General features: G+C 36.1%; 1 protein-coding gene across 4 annotated transcripts; it reads left to right on the top strand.

Moving 5' to 3' along the window:
- Window positions 1-9,037: 9,037 nt before the first annotated feature.
- Window positions 9,038-15,304, top strand: LOC130645052 (uncharacterized). Of its 4 annotated transcripts, XM_057450902.1 has the most exons (8): window positions 9,038-9,349; window positions 9,514-9,555; window positions 9,649-9,725; window positions 9,890-9,955; window positions 10,040-10,097; window positions 10,319-10,718; window positions 10,853-11,036; window positions 11,174-11,601. In XM_057450902.1, the coding sequence occupies exons 1-6, from the start codon at window positions 9,319-9,321 to the stop codon at window positions 10,687-10,689; spliced, it is 645 nt and encodes a 214-aa protein (XP_057306885.1). In that variant the 5' UTR covers window positions 9,038-9,318; the 3' UTR covers window positions 10,690-10,718; window positions 10,853-11,036; window positions 11,174-11,601. The 4 variants fall into 4 exon arrangements, with proteins under 4 accessions (XP_057306885.1, XP_057306887.1, XP_057306888.1 ...); XM_057450904.1 differs by lacking the exons at window positions 9,038-9,349; window positions 9,514-9,555; window positions 9,649-9,725; ... (1 more) ...; window positions 10,040-10,097; window positions 10,319-10,718 and adding exons at window positions 11,840-12,072; window positions 12,169-12,351; window positions 12,526-12,809; window positions 12,949-15,304 and having other exon boundaries at window positions 11,174-11,603; XM_057450905.1 differs by lacking the exons at window positions 9,038-9,349; window positions 9,514-9,555; window positions 9,649-9,725; ... (1 more) ...; window positions 10,040-10,097; window positions 10,319-10,718 and adding exons at window positions 11,840-12,072; window positions 12,169-12,351; window positions 12,526-13,132; window positions 13,241-15,304 and having other exon boundaries at window positions 11,174-11,603.
- Window positions 15,305-16,342: the final 1,038 nt, after the last annotated feature.

The following is a 16,342-nucleotide window of genomic DNA, read 5'->3' as shown; positions in this document are numbered from 1 at the left end:
TGGCTATCAGTTAGGTAGTAATACAGCTTCTCCATATGTATTCTACAAATTACTTTCAATTCTTTTATACAAAACTGAGCTCTAGCTCTAGCTACCTTTCGTGTGATTAAGCCTTACCTTGATTTGGATAAAACCAATTAAAATTGATAATATTGTATTCTTACATCTTCTTAGAAACAATAAAATAAAACACAGCTCGGCGCGTTATAATTGTACAAATTACTTCAATTTTTCTTTAGGAAAGGGTACCTTACACAGGAGCTTTCCAATCCAACTAAAATCTCCAGAAAAAGCACAGCAACAAAAAAGCTTAAAATACACAAGTAAAGTCAATTAGAAACAGGACTAGCAATAAATTTTTTCAAAAGAAGAAAACTGTTTTAATACTATTATGTTTCATTAAAATACAACTATAATAGTATTAGAAGCAAAATTGCAAAGTAATTAATTAATTATTTATACCATAATTAGCTATAATACAAAGAAATAAGGCATATTTTGGGTCTGTAAAATATACGTGTCTAAAATGCCGACTACCGTTTCTTGTTCACGGCATATTCCTCTTTGTGTGTTCAAGTTCGGCGGACGTATAATCCGGACCAAAAGACGGGGGGGGGGGTCAAAATCCGGGGGTGGGGGGGTACGAGCCGTACTTATTGCATTTTTTACTAAACTTATACTTTAACCCCTCGGTCCAAACTTATTTGTTTTATTAGAAAAAAAAATACCCTAGCTTTATGTGCAAAAATATCAGTCCTATTTCTTTACGCTGATTTTATATGATTTTTTTTCTATCGAAATTTTGAGAATCTCAATAATTCTCTTGGTATACCTCGCGTGTAGCAAACGTGCTCCACAATTTCGCTTCGCTCGCTTCGCTCGCAAAGCTCAATTGCTTCGCAAAAATCCAAAAAGAACTTTTAGAAAGTGTTTATTCTCGGACATTTTTGTTGTTTGGGGATATTTATCCCTTGGTTGGTAAAAGTCTTCATCGGAATTCAGGTGCAGATATATACATTCCATCTGTTTCCATCTGAGGCGAGGTGTGAAGATAAAGGAATTATTGCTTTAAAGTGAGAAGTATGTTTTTTACTCTCCAACACGCCGTACATTTATTTAAAGGTTTTCAGTATATTCGCTACGAAAAGCTGGTTGAGGGAGAGCTTTTTACAACAGACTATTAAAAACAAATAAAAAAGATTTATTTAGCTATAGCTAGCTGGCTAATTGTTTTTGTATTATGAGCTTTGAACAGAATTTTCAGCATTGTGGAGGAGTTCATTCTCAATTAATATTTGTGTTGTTATTAGAAGCAAGAACTTGACATCTGGATAAGTAAGGTTGGTGATGAAAATAAACAACTCTTCGATTGGCTATTAGAAAATCAAGTTTGTTGAGTGAAAGGTCATGGTAAAATATATTATTTTTAGATCCAATCCATCAGGAGACTGTCTATACAGCTCAGCATCGTTGGTATTGGTAGGTGATAATTCTCTTGTAGATGTTTTGAGAATCTTATCCATAGACCTTTTCTTGCATCCTTCCTTTTATTTCAATCATCCTTGTTTTCAATTTGGTTTTAAAAACCAAAAGGCAAGTATCTGAAAAAAGTTTATTCAGATTTTCCCTTTCCCATATTGTTTGTGATATAAATCTTTCTCCTGAGGAGGCAGTTAAAGTGGAAGCAATCAACAACGGCACCCCCAAGACATGGTCTCCTTTTCTATCAATACCTGCCTTGTCAACAGTAATAAAGAGAAAAATTAATACGTTTTACCCACAGTTCGGCTTGTTACGGTTTCGAACTCTCTTTAGACAGTGTATTTTGCCACGCCCATCTATTTTACCTGATGAAGATCAGTTAAAAATTTTATTTTGTTATGAAGGTATTGTTAAGTCTGGTATAGACTTCAAGCCAAATCATTACGTTCCCCTTGTTCCAGGTTGCAACTTTCTTAACCGAAAGTTGCATTTTCCTATTTCAGCATGCAATAAGCAGGAAATTGACCTTCTTAATTCTTCTTTTAAAGTTTAAACGAAACTTGAGTTTAGCCCTATGAATAAACAAATATATCTGAACGAATACATGGGTTAAGGTGTGTATGTACCATATCACACGTATGTACATTTCATCTTCATTATCCTGATCTTTCCATATTCTTATTGTTTTTGTTATGATTGTGTTTTATTTTGCTGTCCATGGCTGGTGTGATCATTTGATTCACCTAGTCATGCTGATGAAGCCTGATATTGGCAGAAACAGCAAGAGTTTATAAATATTGAAATATATTCACAATTGTTTCACTTTATTGTAGTTAATCCCTGTTAATTTTAGTGCTTTTATCTATCTAAAATAAGACGTGTAAGACGGAGAGTTGATTCTTATAAAAAATGTTCTTGGAAATTGTCTTATAGCTTAGCGTTTCTTTTCATCAATTTTATTAATAACTAGATAAATCGGAAGACAATTTTCGGCGATTTTTGTACCCGCAAAGTTTAAATTAGCGAAAGATTCTGACCCCACCTGGGGGGGCTTACAGCGCCCCCAGGACCCCCTGCTGCTAAATTCAAGACTTAGTCCAAATATTGCTGCGCAGCAGCAATATTTTGACTAAGTCTGATAAAAGTCTGGATCCGCCCCTGCTAAGTGTGCACTCCTGTCGATGCAATTAGATAGGATAGCCTGTAATTCGCTGGTAAAATAATAAACTTTTGTTTGTTCCAAGTCGCCTCCATCCATTTTTTTTGTCCGACCACCCACCACGGGAATTTCATCTTCATATTTTGGACACAGCTTAGTATATTTTCCATCCTTAACTTTGTTCTCAATAGTTCTATGAGCTTTCTCGATCCAAAAATTGTCTGCATATTGCCGGTCCTCTATTGTCAGCTCAACTCCAGCTATTTCTTCACCTTACTTTGTCAACAAGAATCTTCTGTATAACCTTAGGATTCTGCCTGTCGTATTTCTATGGATCTAGGGTTTGTTAAAACGTTTAATATTAAAACTCTCATCAAACTTTCCACAAACCGACCATCGGACACGGCGACAAAAGAAATCTTCAGATATTCTGGTAATTCTTTTACGGTGGTGTTTTTCTTAACAGGCCAGTCGTCTATGTATCGAGACAAAAATCGAGGTCCGGTCTGCCTAATACTTTCACTACCAAGCTCTTCTGAGTTTTTTCCTCTAGTGATCCAAACAGCTATGTTTAGAGATCCCTTTACCCAGAACCAATCTGATGGACTGGTAGAGTGTTGTATTTCGTTAATTATCTTTGCAGCAAATGTGTTGATACCATAAATTTCTTTCGAGATCATCACTTTGATTATTTCACTATCAACTATGTGATACACCTTTGAGAATTTCAATTTAGTCTTCTTTTCGGTAAAGCATCTGATGCGCTTACTTAAAACAGCAGCAATTAACACCAAGCGAACAATGTCAATTATCCTTATGGGTGCGACTCGATTCTTAGCCACAATGCTTCGATTTCTAAAAGACCTGTTATTCAATTCCCATCTAGCGTAAGCCACAGTACCACATGCTGCTCCAATGCATCAGAAAATATAACCAATGTCGATTTTCCAACGGTTTGATGGATCGCGGATAAGAAATCCTTTGTAGGTCAGGCAGTACTTGAAAGAATCCACGTCACTCATCTGCTAGATTTTCCTGCAGTGGGTCATCCCACAACACCCGCTGGTCCTTTTCCCATGGTTTTCTCATTATAATTTTAGTTACCACGGTGTAGGGTGAGAATATCTCCCTTTTTGTGAATCTTAATGACTCTGATGTTTTTTGCAGTCCGTAGAGGCGTCGACTTTGCTTAATATTAAAAATAGGTGGTGGCATTTCAACTTCCATTTAATGCCTAACACCTTTTCTGTAGTCATTATCTATTTCATCAATCGGGAGGGCTTCCTCACTATCTGTTTTATAATCCAGGTATCGTCCATTCTTTAATTTTGAATCCACCTGTTGCGAGAATTGTATCGATCTCCTGCGTTCGCTAAAGTGCTTTATCTGTGTTGTCGACAGCGTCTGTGATTTCATCCGTGTAACTGTTATCCATAATTGCTTTACATACAATGGGGTAGATCTACCCTTGTTTTCCTGTTGTTTTTTGTATGAGAATCGTAGCCATTGTTGCTAAAGTTGACGACTGTCATCGCAAACGTGTTTTGTTCCTTGTCTGTCTGAAGATCACGCCATAAAAACAGTTATGTCACTCGAATTGATATTTTCATAGCATGAAACAATTTCGAAATATCGCCAAGATGGGCTTTGCGATTTTCTTTGAATCTTAGCAAGACCCTCCACAAGGTATTCAAAACATCAGGACCATTAGCGTAATAGTCAGTGAGAACATGCCCGTGAAAGTTGGCACTGCTGTTGAATACAATTCTACACGGAGTACTTTTAGAATCCGGTTTAAGGACGGGATGGTGGGAAATATAATGAACTGGTCCGTGATATTGATTTAATTCTTCCGTACCGATCATTTGAGAAGCCCTTCTTTTAATCATGTCTTGTATTTGTCGGTTATAAGTTTAATCATTTTCTAAGCTCTTCAGTACATGTTTCTCGGTTGACTGTAATCTTGCTAACACAACCGAGCTAAGTTCACGGGGATCCCTTAGCCACGGATAGGCTGCCTTCCACCTTTTCTCAATTTTATCGTATTTTAAGTCATTCACCCTGTAATCTCTCCCCTCTTCGGGATCACAATATTTCCCTCAGATGACAGTTTCTACATTTGCAGGATCCACATCTAGGTGTACACTGGATTTCTAAGCTCTTAATTAAAAAGAATTCGTTTGGGTGCTCTTAAACTTGGCAGATTTGTGCGTTTTCGATTCTTTTGGTAATTCCTTTTTTCGCTGGGTGACAACCACCCACTATGTGACCAAATCGATATCCTACAACTGTTATCGACACTGGATAGAAAGCCGCTTAGACGCATCCAATGAAACAATCTACACGATCTCCAGCTTGCGGTCTGTAGATGCGGGTACCTGATATGTCTGCGTCAGTTTAGTTTGATTCACATTCTTCTTTCCGACATTTGAACTCGTCTTGCAATTTTTAGCCACGTGGCCTACGTGGCTAACAATTTTAAAACATCCAAAACAAGCTTTATACTCTTTAGTTAGTAGATCAACTTTTTATTTCTGAGATATGCTTTGAAATAGTCTGCATCGCCAGATAGGATGGTCTTCGTTAACTTGGTGCAACCAACAGCTACGATGTTATTCTTATGGCTATTCCGACTATCCCAAGAGTCTGGTTAATTCAAACTGTCTTCGTAATTTCAGCATTATCTGCTTTTTCTTTTCACGTTCCAACTACTTTTTGGCGTGTTTCTCAGCCTCTGATTTCTGAATAAACCAATTTGTTTTTATCTTTATCCAGTTTCTTTTATCCGGTTTTCATCTATTTTTGCTGTTAGGATCGAAACAAATTGATTGTGATTCTCCTGAACCACTATCAGAGCTTGTCTGAGATCTTAAAACCACTTTCTATTGTGGGGGAGAGCATTACTTTAAAGAGATTTTCGAAAGTTGTTGCATATGAGAAAAGTGAGACCCGATACCCTATGTGATACCCGAAACCTGATACCCGATACCCTGACACCGATACCCGATACCCAAGACCCGATACCCGAGACCCAATACCCTGCTACCGATACACGATACTCTGATTTTTTCTTTATTATCATTTTTTTGTTGTTGTTGTTGAACGTGAGTGATAATAAAAACACATTTTGATAGGTATATTTCTTCGTTATGTATATTTCTTCGTTAAAATTTTCCTCCACAACCATAGCAAGTTGATACATTTTTGTGGGTGTAGTTGAGAATAAACAAGACAAGGTGGTGCTGGTTTTATTTACTGTTGTTTAAGGTGATATAGGTTGCGTTGATGGTAGTATTGAGAATGTTTGTATAGAAGGCGCAGATGATACTATTGGTTGCGTTGAATATGAAATATGTGTCTGTGAAGTAGTTGAAACAATATTAGGCTGCAATAACGGTAGCGTAGATGGTGTTTTCGTTTGTGCAGAAGCTGATGGATTGATTAAATTTGTAATCGGAACCTTCTTGACGTTAGCTGGCCCTTTTCGTCTCTGAGTTGTTTTTGTTTTCTTTTTGCCCGCGTTCTTCTCTTTAGAAAGGTCTACTAAGTTTTTAATATTAGGTGTGCCTAGTATAATTATATACTATAAATTCACTAAAAACACAACCTTTACTCTTTGCTTTTTCCTTTCATTCGATCCATCGAAAAGGCACTTTAGCATTATTGCTTAATCTGGACACCATTAATTATTCATTTATCAAAAACCAACATATCATCTCTGACATGATACGTTGAAAAAACAAGAAAATAATGAGAAAAAATTAGGATTTTCATTAAAATAAAACATCGCCGAAATCAGGGTCTCGGATCTCGGTGTCTGGGTATCGGGTCTCGGGCATCACATAGGGTATCGGATCTTACTTTTCTCATATGTCTTTTTGTGTAACTTTTTTTAGCTTGCACATGTTGCTTTTTTGTATTCCAGTGATCTGCTCATCGCTTTCTCCAGAGCTCATTTTTGAGGTGGTCTGCAGTTTATAGCTGATCCGTTGAAAATAGCCCAAAAGTAGCGTTTCTTGGTTTACAGGTGTTAATTGAAGCATACGAAAAAAGATGCGGAAAATAACAATAGCTTACTGTTCTACACTTATTCATTGCGGTTTTGACTCGTTCCATACCCCTAACCCTGCACAGAATTTAAAAATGGCGGCAAGTACTTAGTTTAAGTCGTTCTGTTACTGATTTTCCTCTTGTTTTCTTGCGATATGCCTGGCGAAAATTGTGCAATTCATGGTTGTTCAACCTCCAGGAGAAACACTGGAATCAGTTTTTTTAAAATACCAAAGGAAAGCAATGATTTTAACAAAAAATGGGCCACATAACTTATTACCATCATAACCAAAGATGGTGTTGTTGACAGTGTGCTACAAGTTAAAATCGACGATAAAGATCATAAAAAGCTATGGATTTGTGATCAACACTTCACCACTAACCAGATGTGAATTTACTCTGATCGAAAAAGACTTAGGGAAGGAGAGTTATCAACCTTAAATTTGCCTGTAAACAACACTTTCACCTCACCTCCAGCACTACCTCGTTCATCTATTTCAATACAAAAGAGAGAAGGATGCCGACGTCAGATTGAAGTTTTGACAAGTACAATTCCGAACGCGTATAAAGATTTTTCTGACTTCAAAAACCGTGTTTTAAAACTTTCTCTTGGGGATATTTGGAAAGTAGAAGCAGTGGCTGAAAATTTAATTTATGCCTTCTTTAAAGACACAAGAATATGTTTTGCCAAAATTTGAGATCTTTGTTAAAGATTCATTGTTATTTACAGTTCGTGTTTTCGGATGGATGTTATAAGAAGATCGTGAAGTGTACAAGAAGTATGATAGATCGTTTTTTAACATGACATTTTCAAAATTTATTCTTGAGTTAGGAAAGTCACAGTTATGTCCTGGTATTCAAATACACGACCCTGTGAAAGCAAGTTACTTTCAGAAACATGTGATTTTAAAAACATTTGACTATTTTAGTTTTTGTCCTTCTTCATCAAAATCAAACTTGCATCAAATTGAATACCATCGCAGTAATTCGTGCATTGTGCTAATCCTTCTTGATATGCAAAAGCAGTGTTGCAAAAGTTGTCAAGCATTGAACTTAAGAGCAAAGTGTGAAATTAATATGAAGAAAAGTAAGCTAGAAGTCCCAGCTAAATTAAATGCCCCAATCAAATGTACATCACCTAAACGAGTGAAACTCACATTACAAAAGCAACGACTTAAATGTAAACAGCTTGAACACCAAATTGAGCAAATGAAATCTGCTTTAGAGAACTGTAGTGAAAGTCCACAGTTAGATGAAGATTTGACATCAATTTTTTCTAAAACTGATCAGCAAAATATTCTACCTTTTATGCAATTATTTTGGGAGGAACAGCAGAAATATTTTAAAATATAAAGGTAAGGTAACCTTATATTATTGTCAGTTTTAGCGAATAGATTTCCAGTCAACTTTTAGACCAAAAGTTTGTTGTGCACACTCTTAGAGCATAATAGTGCTTTTTAAATATTTGTGGCTATAAAAATAGCCTTTTTGACCAAGTTCTTTGCTGTGACTGCTTTTCTTTATTTCAGTTCTGAAAGATGATTTCTTTGTTTGATTCTTATTGTATCGGTACTTTTCACGTACATACTACGCACAATCGCCTGTACTATATCAGTCTGAGAAACGGAGAACTTTGTGTTGCTGTTTAGCTAGCTATTTTCTTGTCACTTGTAAAGTTTATAATTATTTAATATAAGATATTGATTTTTCATTAAATGTCAAAAAAAAAAAAAAAAATTATATGTCCCTTTTATAAGTGCCAAATAATATTTTTTGAGTAATAAGCCGGCCTGTCCTGATTATGTTGCCCTGATTATGTATTTTCTGCCCTGTTCTTAACCGGTGCAAGCTGCCGTACTTAATCAGGCCAATGTTCATTATCCGGGCAGAACACACTCACAAAGAAAACCAGCACACAAAAAAATGAAAATAAGTAGCATGTAATGTAGTAAGCTAGCTAGCTACATATGTATTATACGTAAGTAACAATTTGATTTTGATTTTTATGCTTTTACAACATTACTAAACAGGATACTGTATGTGACTGTTCAAAGCATCTTTATTATAACAAAATACAGGTCCTATAGAATGTTTTGTGCTTGATATTATTGATGGATATTAATAATTTTTTTGTTTTATGTACGCCACTACCTCTTGTCAAATGAGGGTAAATTACAAGAATAACATGCTGTAATAAGGAAACATTTGACTTGCTATCACAACTGAATTACAAAAGATATTCACAATTATACATACACAAACCTTGGCACAATATACAAAACGCTAGCTACAGACCACATCACGGGTAGTATGATGACACATATTGTACAGACACAATCTGGTTTATTAATTTGTACCATGGTATTATTCCTTATATATTTTTAGTTTTCAGGGTAAAGTTTACATATGATTGACATTTCTTTTTCTCTTTTATGGTAAAAAGGGCACGTAAAATTTGCATTACAGCCCTCTGCATTGGTTCGTCATGAGTGTTGTTGAAGTCAAAGCTCCCAACTAGTTCAGAGGGCTAATATTAGAAAGGCTGAATTGTTATATATACCTATTAATTTGTTTTTCTTCAGTTTGTTTATATATATTTGGAAAAAATAGAACAGCATGTTGAGTCCATGTTAGAAGAGTCCAGGAATCATGACCTAAGTAAGCTATTTGTGACTCCAATCGATTTAATTATAGTTAATCATACTAGGCTATATTTCATATATATTTTTTTCTTTATCCTTATATGAAGAACATCACAATACTTCTTTCAAATGAAACATTAAAGTTGTTTTGACTCAAAACATATTTATTTTTTCTCTCAGCTTCGGATGATGAAGATACAGAAAAGAAGATGGGTGGTCTAGGTAAGAATGTGGCAAGCATTTACAATGTGCAGTGTGTTGGACAACATTTGCCTAAGTTATTAAATGATTTCACTACTGTTGCTCATGTTGTAGAAGTTAGAAATATGTCTTCAGTTGCTAATGTTGAAGAAGTAATAACATTAAACACAAACAATCAACATCATGCAAATGTGAGTAATGTGACCAATTATCATAGGTACTGAAAAAAATACGAAATTTCAACAATTGTTATATACAACAACAACAATTCAACAACACATGTTTAGTTCAAATAAGATTGATTATTACTGCCGACCTTTGAATACCAATATTTTGATTTATCCAATTATTTCAGGTTGAAGTTTCCATGCCTCTGCAGCCACAAAATTCATGTATAGATAGTGGTCCAAGTATAAGTCAGGTGGGTGTTGTTAAAGTAGTTTCAGCATATATTTAATATCTATAAATGACATATTTGATTTTTTTCTTTCATTTTTCTATTCAGAGAAATGTTGAAAGATGTACTGCAAATTTGGTATATGTATGTCCTATAGCTGAAAATGGTATATTTTATCAGTTTCCAATTATCATGCATATGCTTATTTAGCCTTGTAGAGGAGCATGTATATGTTGTTGCATATAATGGTGTGTGTGAAATTATATTGATGAAAGTCTGGTTTGTACATAATATTTTAAATAGAAATTTAATGAATCAATCTTTTGTGTTTCTCTATCACAAATTTGAGTATTTTTAATAGTTTGTAATATCTATTGTGTTCACTAGATACTCAAATTCATAGCATTCAGAGAAGTTTTCACAACATAAATATGTGTAAAGAGGCAATGATGTTAGATGTTGATTTCAGCACTGTGTTAATTGATGTTTTAAAGAAGAGGAAGAATATTTTAGATACAGAAGATTCCACTTTGGCTATGGCAGCATCTGACTTACTGTGTTGTGCTTTTTATGTTAGTTTCATTGACATTACCTTGTCAAATATACAATACAGAGTGGTTCGTTATTTCGAATTTGGAAGCGTTAAAGGTTTTTTTAATAATGTTTTACTTGAAAAGATAAATTCATCCTGTTGTGCACCTATACTTCCACATGCAGTTTATACCAAAGTGGATGTAGAAGCAAAAAAGACATTATGATATGTCATTATTTACATCACGAAGAAAAAGTTAGTTCTTTATATGTAGTTTTAATAGTTTAAATATCATATTTGAATTTGTACAATGAATTTGTTTATTTTTTATTGTTACTGACTATATATATAACTGAGTTTTATAAGTTCTATTTTAAAACACTCTTTAGTATCTCAAAGAAATCCTCAGGAGATTGCATACATACGCCACACAAAGATGAATAAAACGAATTTATCCAAATCGTTTAGTGGAATTGTATCATCTGTTAATGGGGAGTCAATACAATGTGTTAAAGCTGCTGTGTTTGTTATGCATAAAAATCAACAATTTAAAGGTTCAAACAATAGTAAAAAGTATGTATATTTTCTTCACTGTATAGTTTTTATTTTAATTGCAAAATCATTGAACTCAGTATTTTTTATATATGTGGAAAATTACTGTCTGAACCATGAACCAAGGTTCTTACACAAATATAATGTTTTTTTCACAGAATATTCATGAGTTCTCCAACTATCTGGGAGGAGTTGGAAGTGCAACTGTTGAATTTTCGCATGGCTTCATCCACCAAAAATAATTATCCTGCCTTCAATTCTTCTTTTTCATCAACTTTATCGCTACAGCAACAATTTTAGTTGATATCGTCAATACCGAACTATCATAAATGGTCTTGGTACTTAGAAAAAAATAATGATGTAAGATTGGAACAAAAGTTTTCCCATTCTTGTCGACGTTTTCCTGGTTCACCTAGAAATAGGATAATTTAAGCTGTGAAGTACAAATTGGATTCTCAACTGATTGTATATTGTATTATCACAACCTTGCATTCTGAATTCTCTGAAATACAATATAAAGCTATAAAATCCCATCATAGCCAAGTGAAAAAAAAAGAACAAATAAGAGAAAGCATGATCATGTAGCAGGTAAGAAATTTACTGTACTTTAATTGCTTTTTCAACAAAACTTGAATTTGTACTATTAATATAGGTAAGGAAATTAGTAAAGAGGTTTTTGTTTTTTTCGATGTGTGTTTGTTTTATATTTCTGTTAAAGGAAAAGTGTATAATGTTATGTATATAAGATGTTAGGTAAGACAGCAGACTTCTAAGAAACAGGTATGAGTAGGAGTTATAAATATTTGCTACCTTTGGTAATACAGTTAATCTAAAAGACAACGATGATGATGGTGATGTAAATGATGATGAAAATATGGCAGAGGAAATAATTAACAATGATTCAACTCCTGTGTTCCGTTCAACTCGTAAGGAGTCTATTTACAGATTCTTTTGTGGTGAAATTTTCACGAAAGGTGTTCGTAAGTGGAGAATAAAAACGGCAGCTCAGCAAACAGTCATCATGAATGATTATGATAGTGAAACAGGAAATTTTCTGGTATGTTTAGAAAGAATGCTACACATGTTACTACTAGCCGTGTACAATCCTTTTTGAGTTTCTTTAGTGTAAAATATCGATCGTTTGTTGTTGTAGGCGTATTCCTTTGTTCATGTTTCAATATCAATGCTTGGTACTAAGCAGGCTGATCATTGTACCTGTAAAATATTCTCAACCTGCCAGACGGAGAATGCTCCAACATGCTGTCACTGCCGTTTATTGAATGAGTTATTACAATTCAATACGTCCAATGTTCTTCCACCACACATAAGTAAAGAGGTAATTTTCAATAAAGTCGTCATTCAACACACTAAAAAAAATATATTAACAGCAAAGAAAGATTACGTTTGAATCTTTCTCAGCCTCATATCAGTTAATAGTCATACATTTTTTTTTGTTCAAATTCGTAACATTCGAAAGATTAGTTTGCATGATTTCTGTTATACTGTTTAGAGTATCGAAGAAAGTATGTATTACTGTGTAGAACCAGTAATTCCCTTGAAAGCAAAAGTCGGTGTCAAGAGATTTTCTATTGCGGCGGATGGTGTTGCAGAGATTGTATCCATCTTTACAGTAGAAAACACGTCTCGGAAGGTGGTGCAATGTAATTCGTCTGTGCGCAACATGAGAAAAGGAAGTAAACGAGAAATTAAATCGTTGGAAGATAGTTCAGAATTGTGCGTCCACCTAGCAACATTTAGAAAGTTCTAATATATATCTACTTACAAGATAAAAAAGTACTATATTCTATTTTCTTTGTTTGCTAATGAAAGTACTTGCGTAAATGCTTCTTTTCAGTTATTGAAAGGGGGAGTGAATTGATAACAAAAGCATATTTTTGCTAAAATTTTGAATACAATATTTTTTTTTCTCCAGTGGGAAAATGTATTCGATGTCTGGATTGTGGGCTTTTGGAAAGAGATCGCCAAGTACACAAGTAGTCGATAGAAATCAATATAATGAAAAATTGAGAGAATGTATTGCAAAGCGGGACGATATCAAGGAAGAAGATGTGTTGATGTTTAAGCCTGGTATTCCGTCTGGGACCTGTGATTGTAAGGTTGGTATATATAATTTTGTTCTATATCTTGAGGACGGTCAAGTCCATTAGAACTGTTACAATATATTCATTTATCAACTGTTAAGTCTTAATTTTAATATAATTCAGGTTGGCTGGATATCGATTCAAAAACCAGATGGTATTTGGAGGTGGTGGGTAACACGACATTATATTTGGAGCGAGGTGTCGTCGGTGCAGAGATAGGAAAATACCAATGTTAGGACAGATCCCCTTAGCAGTTTCCCATCCCACGTCAATTTATAGATCATCCCCGTCAAATCAACGATAGAAGAGTCCATAAAATCCATGTGCACTTTACCACTTTACGTCAAATAAGCGGGCATGCTCTATAATATCTGTCCAAAACCCCCTTCCCGGCCGCGTCCCCCTGGCCCTCATCCCCGTCCCCTGGGCCCCACCCACCCTCATCTGTCGTCTCCTATAATTTATAGTGTTATGTGTTATGTGTTATGTGTTATGTGTTATGTGTGTCTATAATGTCCTCTAGCCAGTGTGGTAATACCATCTTCCATAATTATACGCTTATCATCATCAGCATTGAGAGCGAGTTTGTTTGTTTTTATGGTATGGACATCATGCTTAATCGATCGAAAGGTCATCTGTTCCCTGTAAACATTTTCACCCTGGAACAGACATCTCTTATAATCATCGAAACCTATGGTCTTCCTTACCACACACTTCTTGACCCCCTTGCACCTCTTATCCTCCCTACCACATAGCTGTTTGTAAGCGTAGGTCTTCGCTCTTAGGGCGACAAACTCCGTCATTACCTTGCCACCTAACTCGTCCTTCATCAGCCCAATGATCTTTTTATTCAAACCTAATGGTAGAGGTCTACCATCTTCCTCATCGTACCCAGATGTGTCAAATCTCAAAGCTATATCGTCGGCGATATCTTTGTAAAAGTCGTCGGTTTTTATGTGGTAGACGAATGAATCCGTATCCATGTAGCAAAGCTTTACATCCACACCATATTTTGGTCTCATGTAATCATAGTGGAACTCATACATAACCATCTTGGACAAGTCGAGAATTGCCAGCCCCAGGTAGATTGGCATATTCATTTTGATCTTGATCTTGGACATCTCTATGCCCATCAGTGTTTCCGAGAACCACGTGCTACCCTTGAAGTTGGGCTTCATCACCATTTTCTCATAATTCTTTTGGTTGGTGGTCAAACGTATATCCTTCTGCCTTCGCTGATTCTCCATTGTCTTCCCAAAGACCGAATTATTCATCAGCTTGAAAAAGTCCTTTTCGAAGTCATTAGTTGATTTGGTACGCAAATCAGTGTTGAAATCTATGTACGACTTCAACCACGCACTCTGATCAAATCTCAAGACCCTATGAACCTTCTCAAGAACAAGACCATGCTTCAACGCTTGATCAAGCGCACGGATATGAGTGATATATTTCTTCTTGTCTGAAAGACACGGTGTCAGCTTCTCCACGCCATTAATGATCTTCCTCTCGGGCATGAAAGGAAGGTCGTTATGAGAATCATGAAGCTCCCGTGGATAGCTAACATCAACCTCAAGGATGTACCCCTTTTCACCGTTTTCCACAGCTAATTGTGAAATCAGTTCGGGTGTAAAATCAGAAACCACGTCATCAACCCACTCAAACCCTCCGGTCGGCATCTTCTGAATTATGGCCCAGCCGTACAAATTATTTGCATCTAGGTACTGGAGATAGCTATTCATCTCCTTACTCTCAGATGTGTTGGCTTTGGTGGTATATTGTTTTTCCTCTTTCGGTACAGACGGTCCCCAACATACCTTTTCATAAAAACCCATGATCTTATCCTTCACGGCTCTGTAAGCTTTACTAGTTTTCACCTTGATGACCCTAGGTACATGTTTCATCAACCAGTACCTCAATTCAATCAATTTTCTTTTTACAAAAGGCACGGTTTTAGCCATTTCCTGCTGCTCAAATAAATCCATGCAATTCCCATCCGATGTGTTGTACTCGTCCCCCATATACTTATTGTTGGCCTTGGCGTAGCGGTGGACAGCCTGACACAATCCACCCCTAATACCACTCTCAATGAACATGACCATCTCCATATCCGACAATAAATCTAGACTAACCTTGGTCTTTTTCAAACACGCCCTCCAGGCTAATCCCGGAGCAGTGTAAAAGTGAGCCGGGTCTAGATCGTAGTTTCTCAAGCATGTTTCTCTGAATGTCTCAAACACATCACTCAGAAGCAGAACATCCGTCTTGAGATAGATATCATGATAAACGCCCATATTTTCAACTTTCATGTCCTTCCACACCTTCTGGGCATGCGCATAATCGGCATCGCTGATACCATTCATGTTCAGCTTGCTGTAGAAATCATCCTTTGACGGGAGCTCAGTTTCATTAAACCTATCGAATGAGTTAACATACTCATATGGGTATACACCCTTCCTTCTCATTATGTTGAATTCGTCACCATTGAAGAATTTTCGAAGGTTTTTGCATTGATCATCTGATAGGTTGTCAGCCAGGGAGCTTAGGCCGCTTGACATAAATCTAAATGAGTCTATGAATCTCAGTTGTATCTTTCTGTCCTTAGTCTCCCCATTTTTGTTAGTGTATTCACCAACCTTAACATCCGTAGAGAAAGAGATATATTTCTCCTTATTCTCCGCGATTACACCCATACCATCTTCTCCGTACTTCCTAGCAAGCTCCTTAATGAATAAATGCGCATCGTAGCCACTCAGATTGTGGAAGACAACCGGAATATAATTAGGAACCTTGTAACGCAGATTACATTTCTGATGGGCAGCCCCACGAAACTTACCGGTGAAATGGCAGTGATCCCTAACCTTGATGTCATCCTTGTCATCAAATTCTTCCATGCAAATGTGGCACACCATGGCTCTATTGAAACCGTCACGCTCTTCATCCGTCAGTGGATCCATTGCTTTCTGAGGAAACATGTTGTATAACCTTTTCGCCTCAGAAACTACATGATCTACAAAGCGCGGAACACAGTCCTCACCGCGGTAAAGATTCAGAGGGTCCGGCACTTCACCATGAGCATATTTACTATAACAACAGAATCCGGTGGGAACATGTTTACCAACTTTCTCGGTGGATGATCCGCATTTTCTCTCATCTTCTGGCAACTCTTTTGTAAAAGCTTCGAAATCGGCATACATGATGAATGGGGCTTTGAGCTGAAACTTACCA

This window comes from Hydractinia symbiolongicarpus, chromosome 5, assembly GCF_029227915.1.
Source record: "Hydractinia symbiolongicarpus strain clone_291-10 chromosome 5, HSymV2.1, whole genome shotgun sequence".
Classification (NCBI taxonomy): domain Eukaryota; kingdom Metazoa; phylum Cnidaria; class Hydrozoa; order Anthoathecata; family Hydractiniidae; genus Hydractinia; species Hydractinia symbiolongicarpus.
The sequence above is the reverse complement of the archived record's forward strand: the minus strand, read 5'-3'. Positions and strand labels throughout refer to the sequence as shown.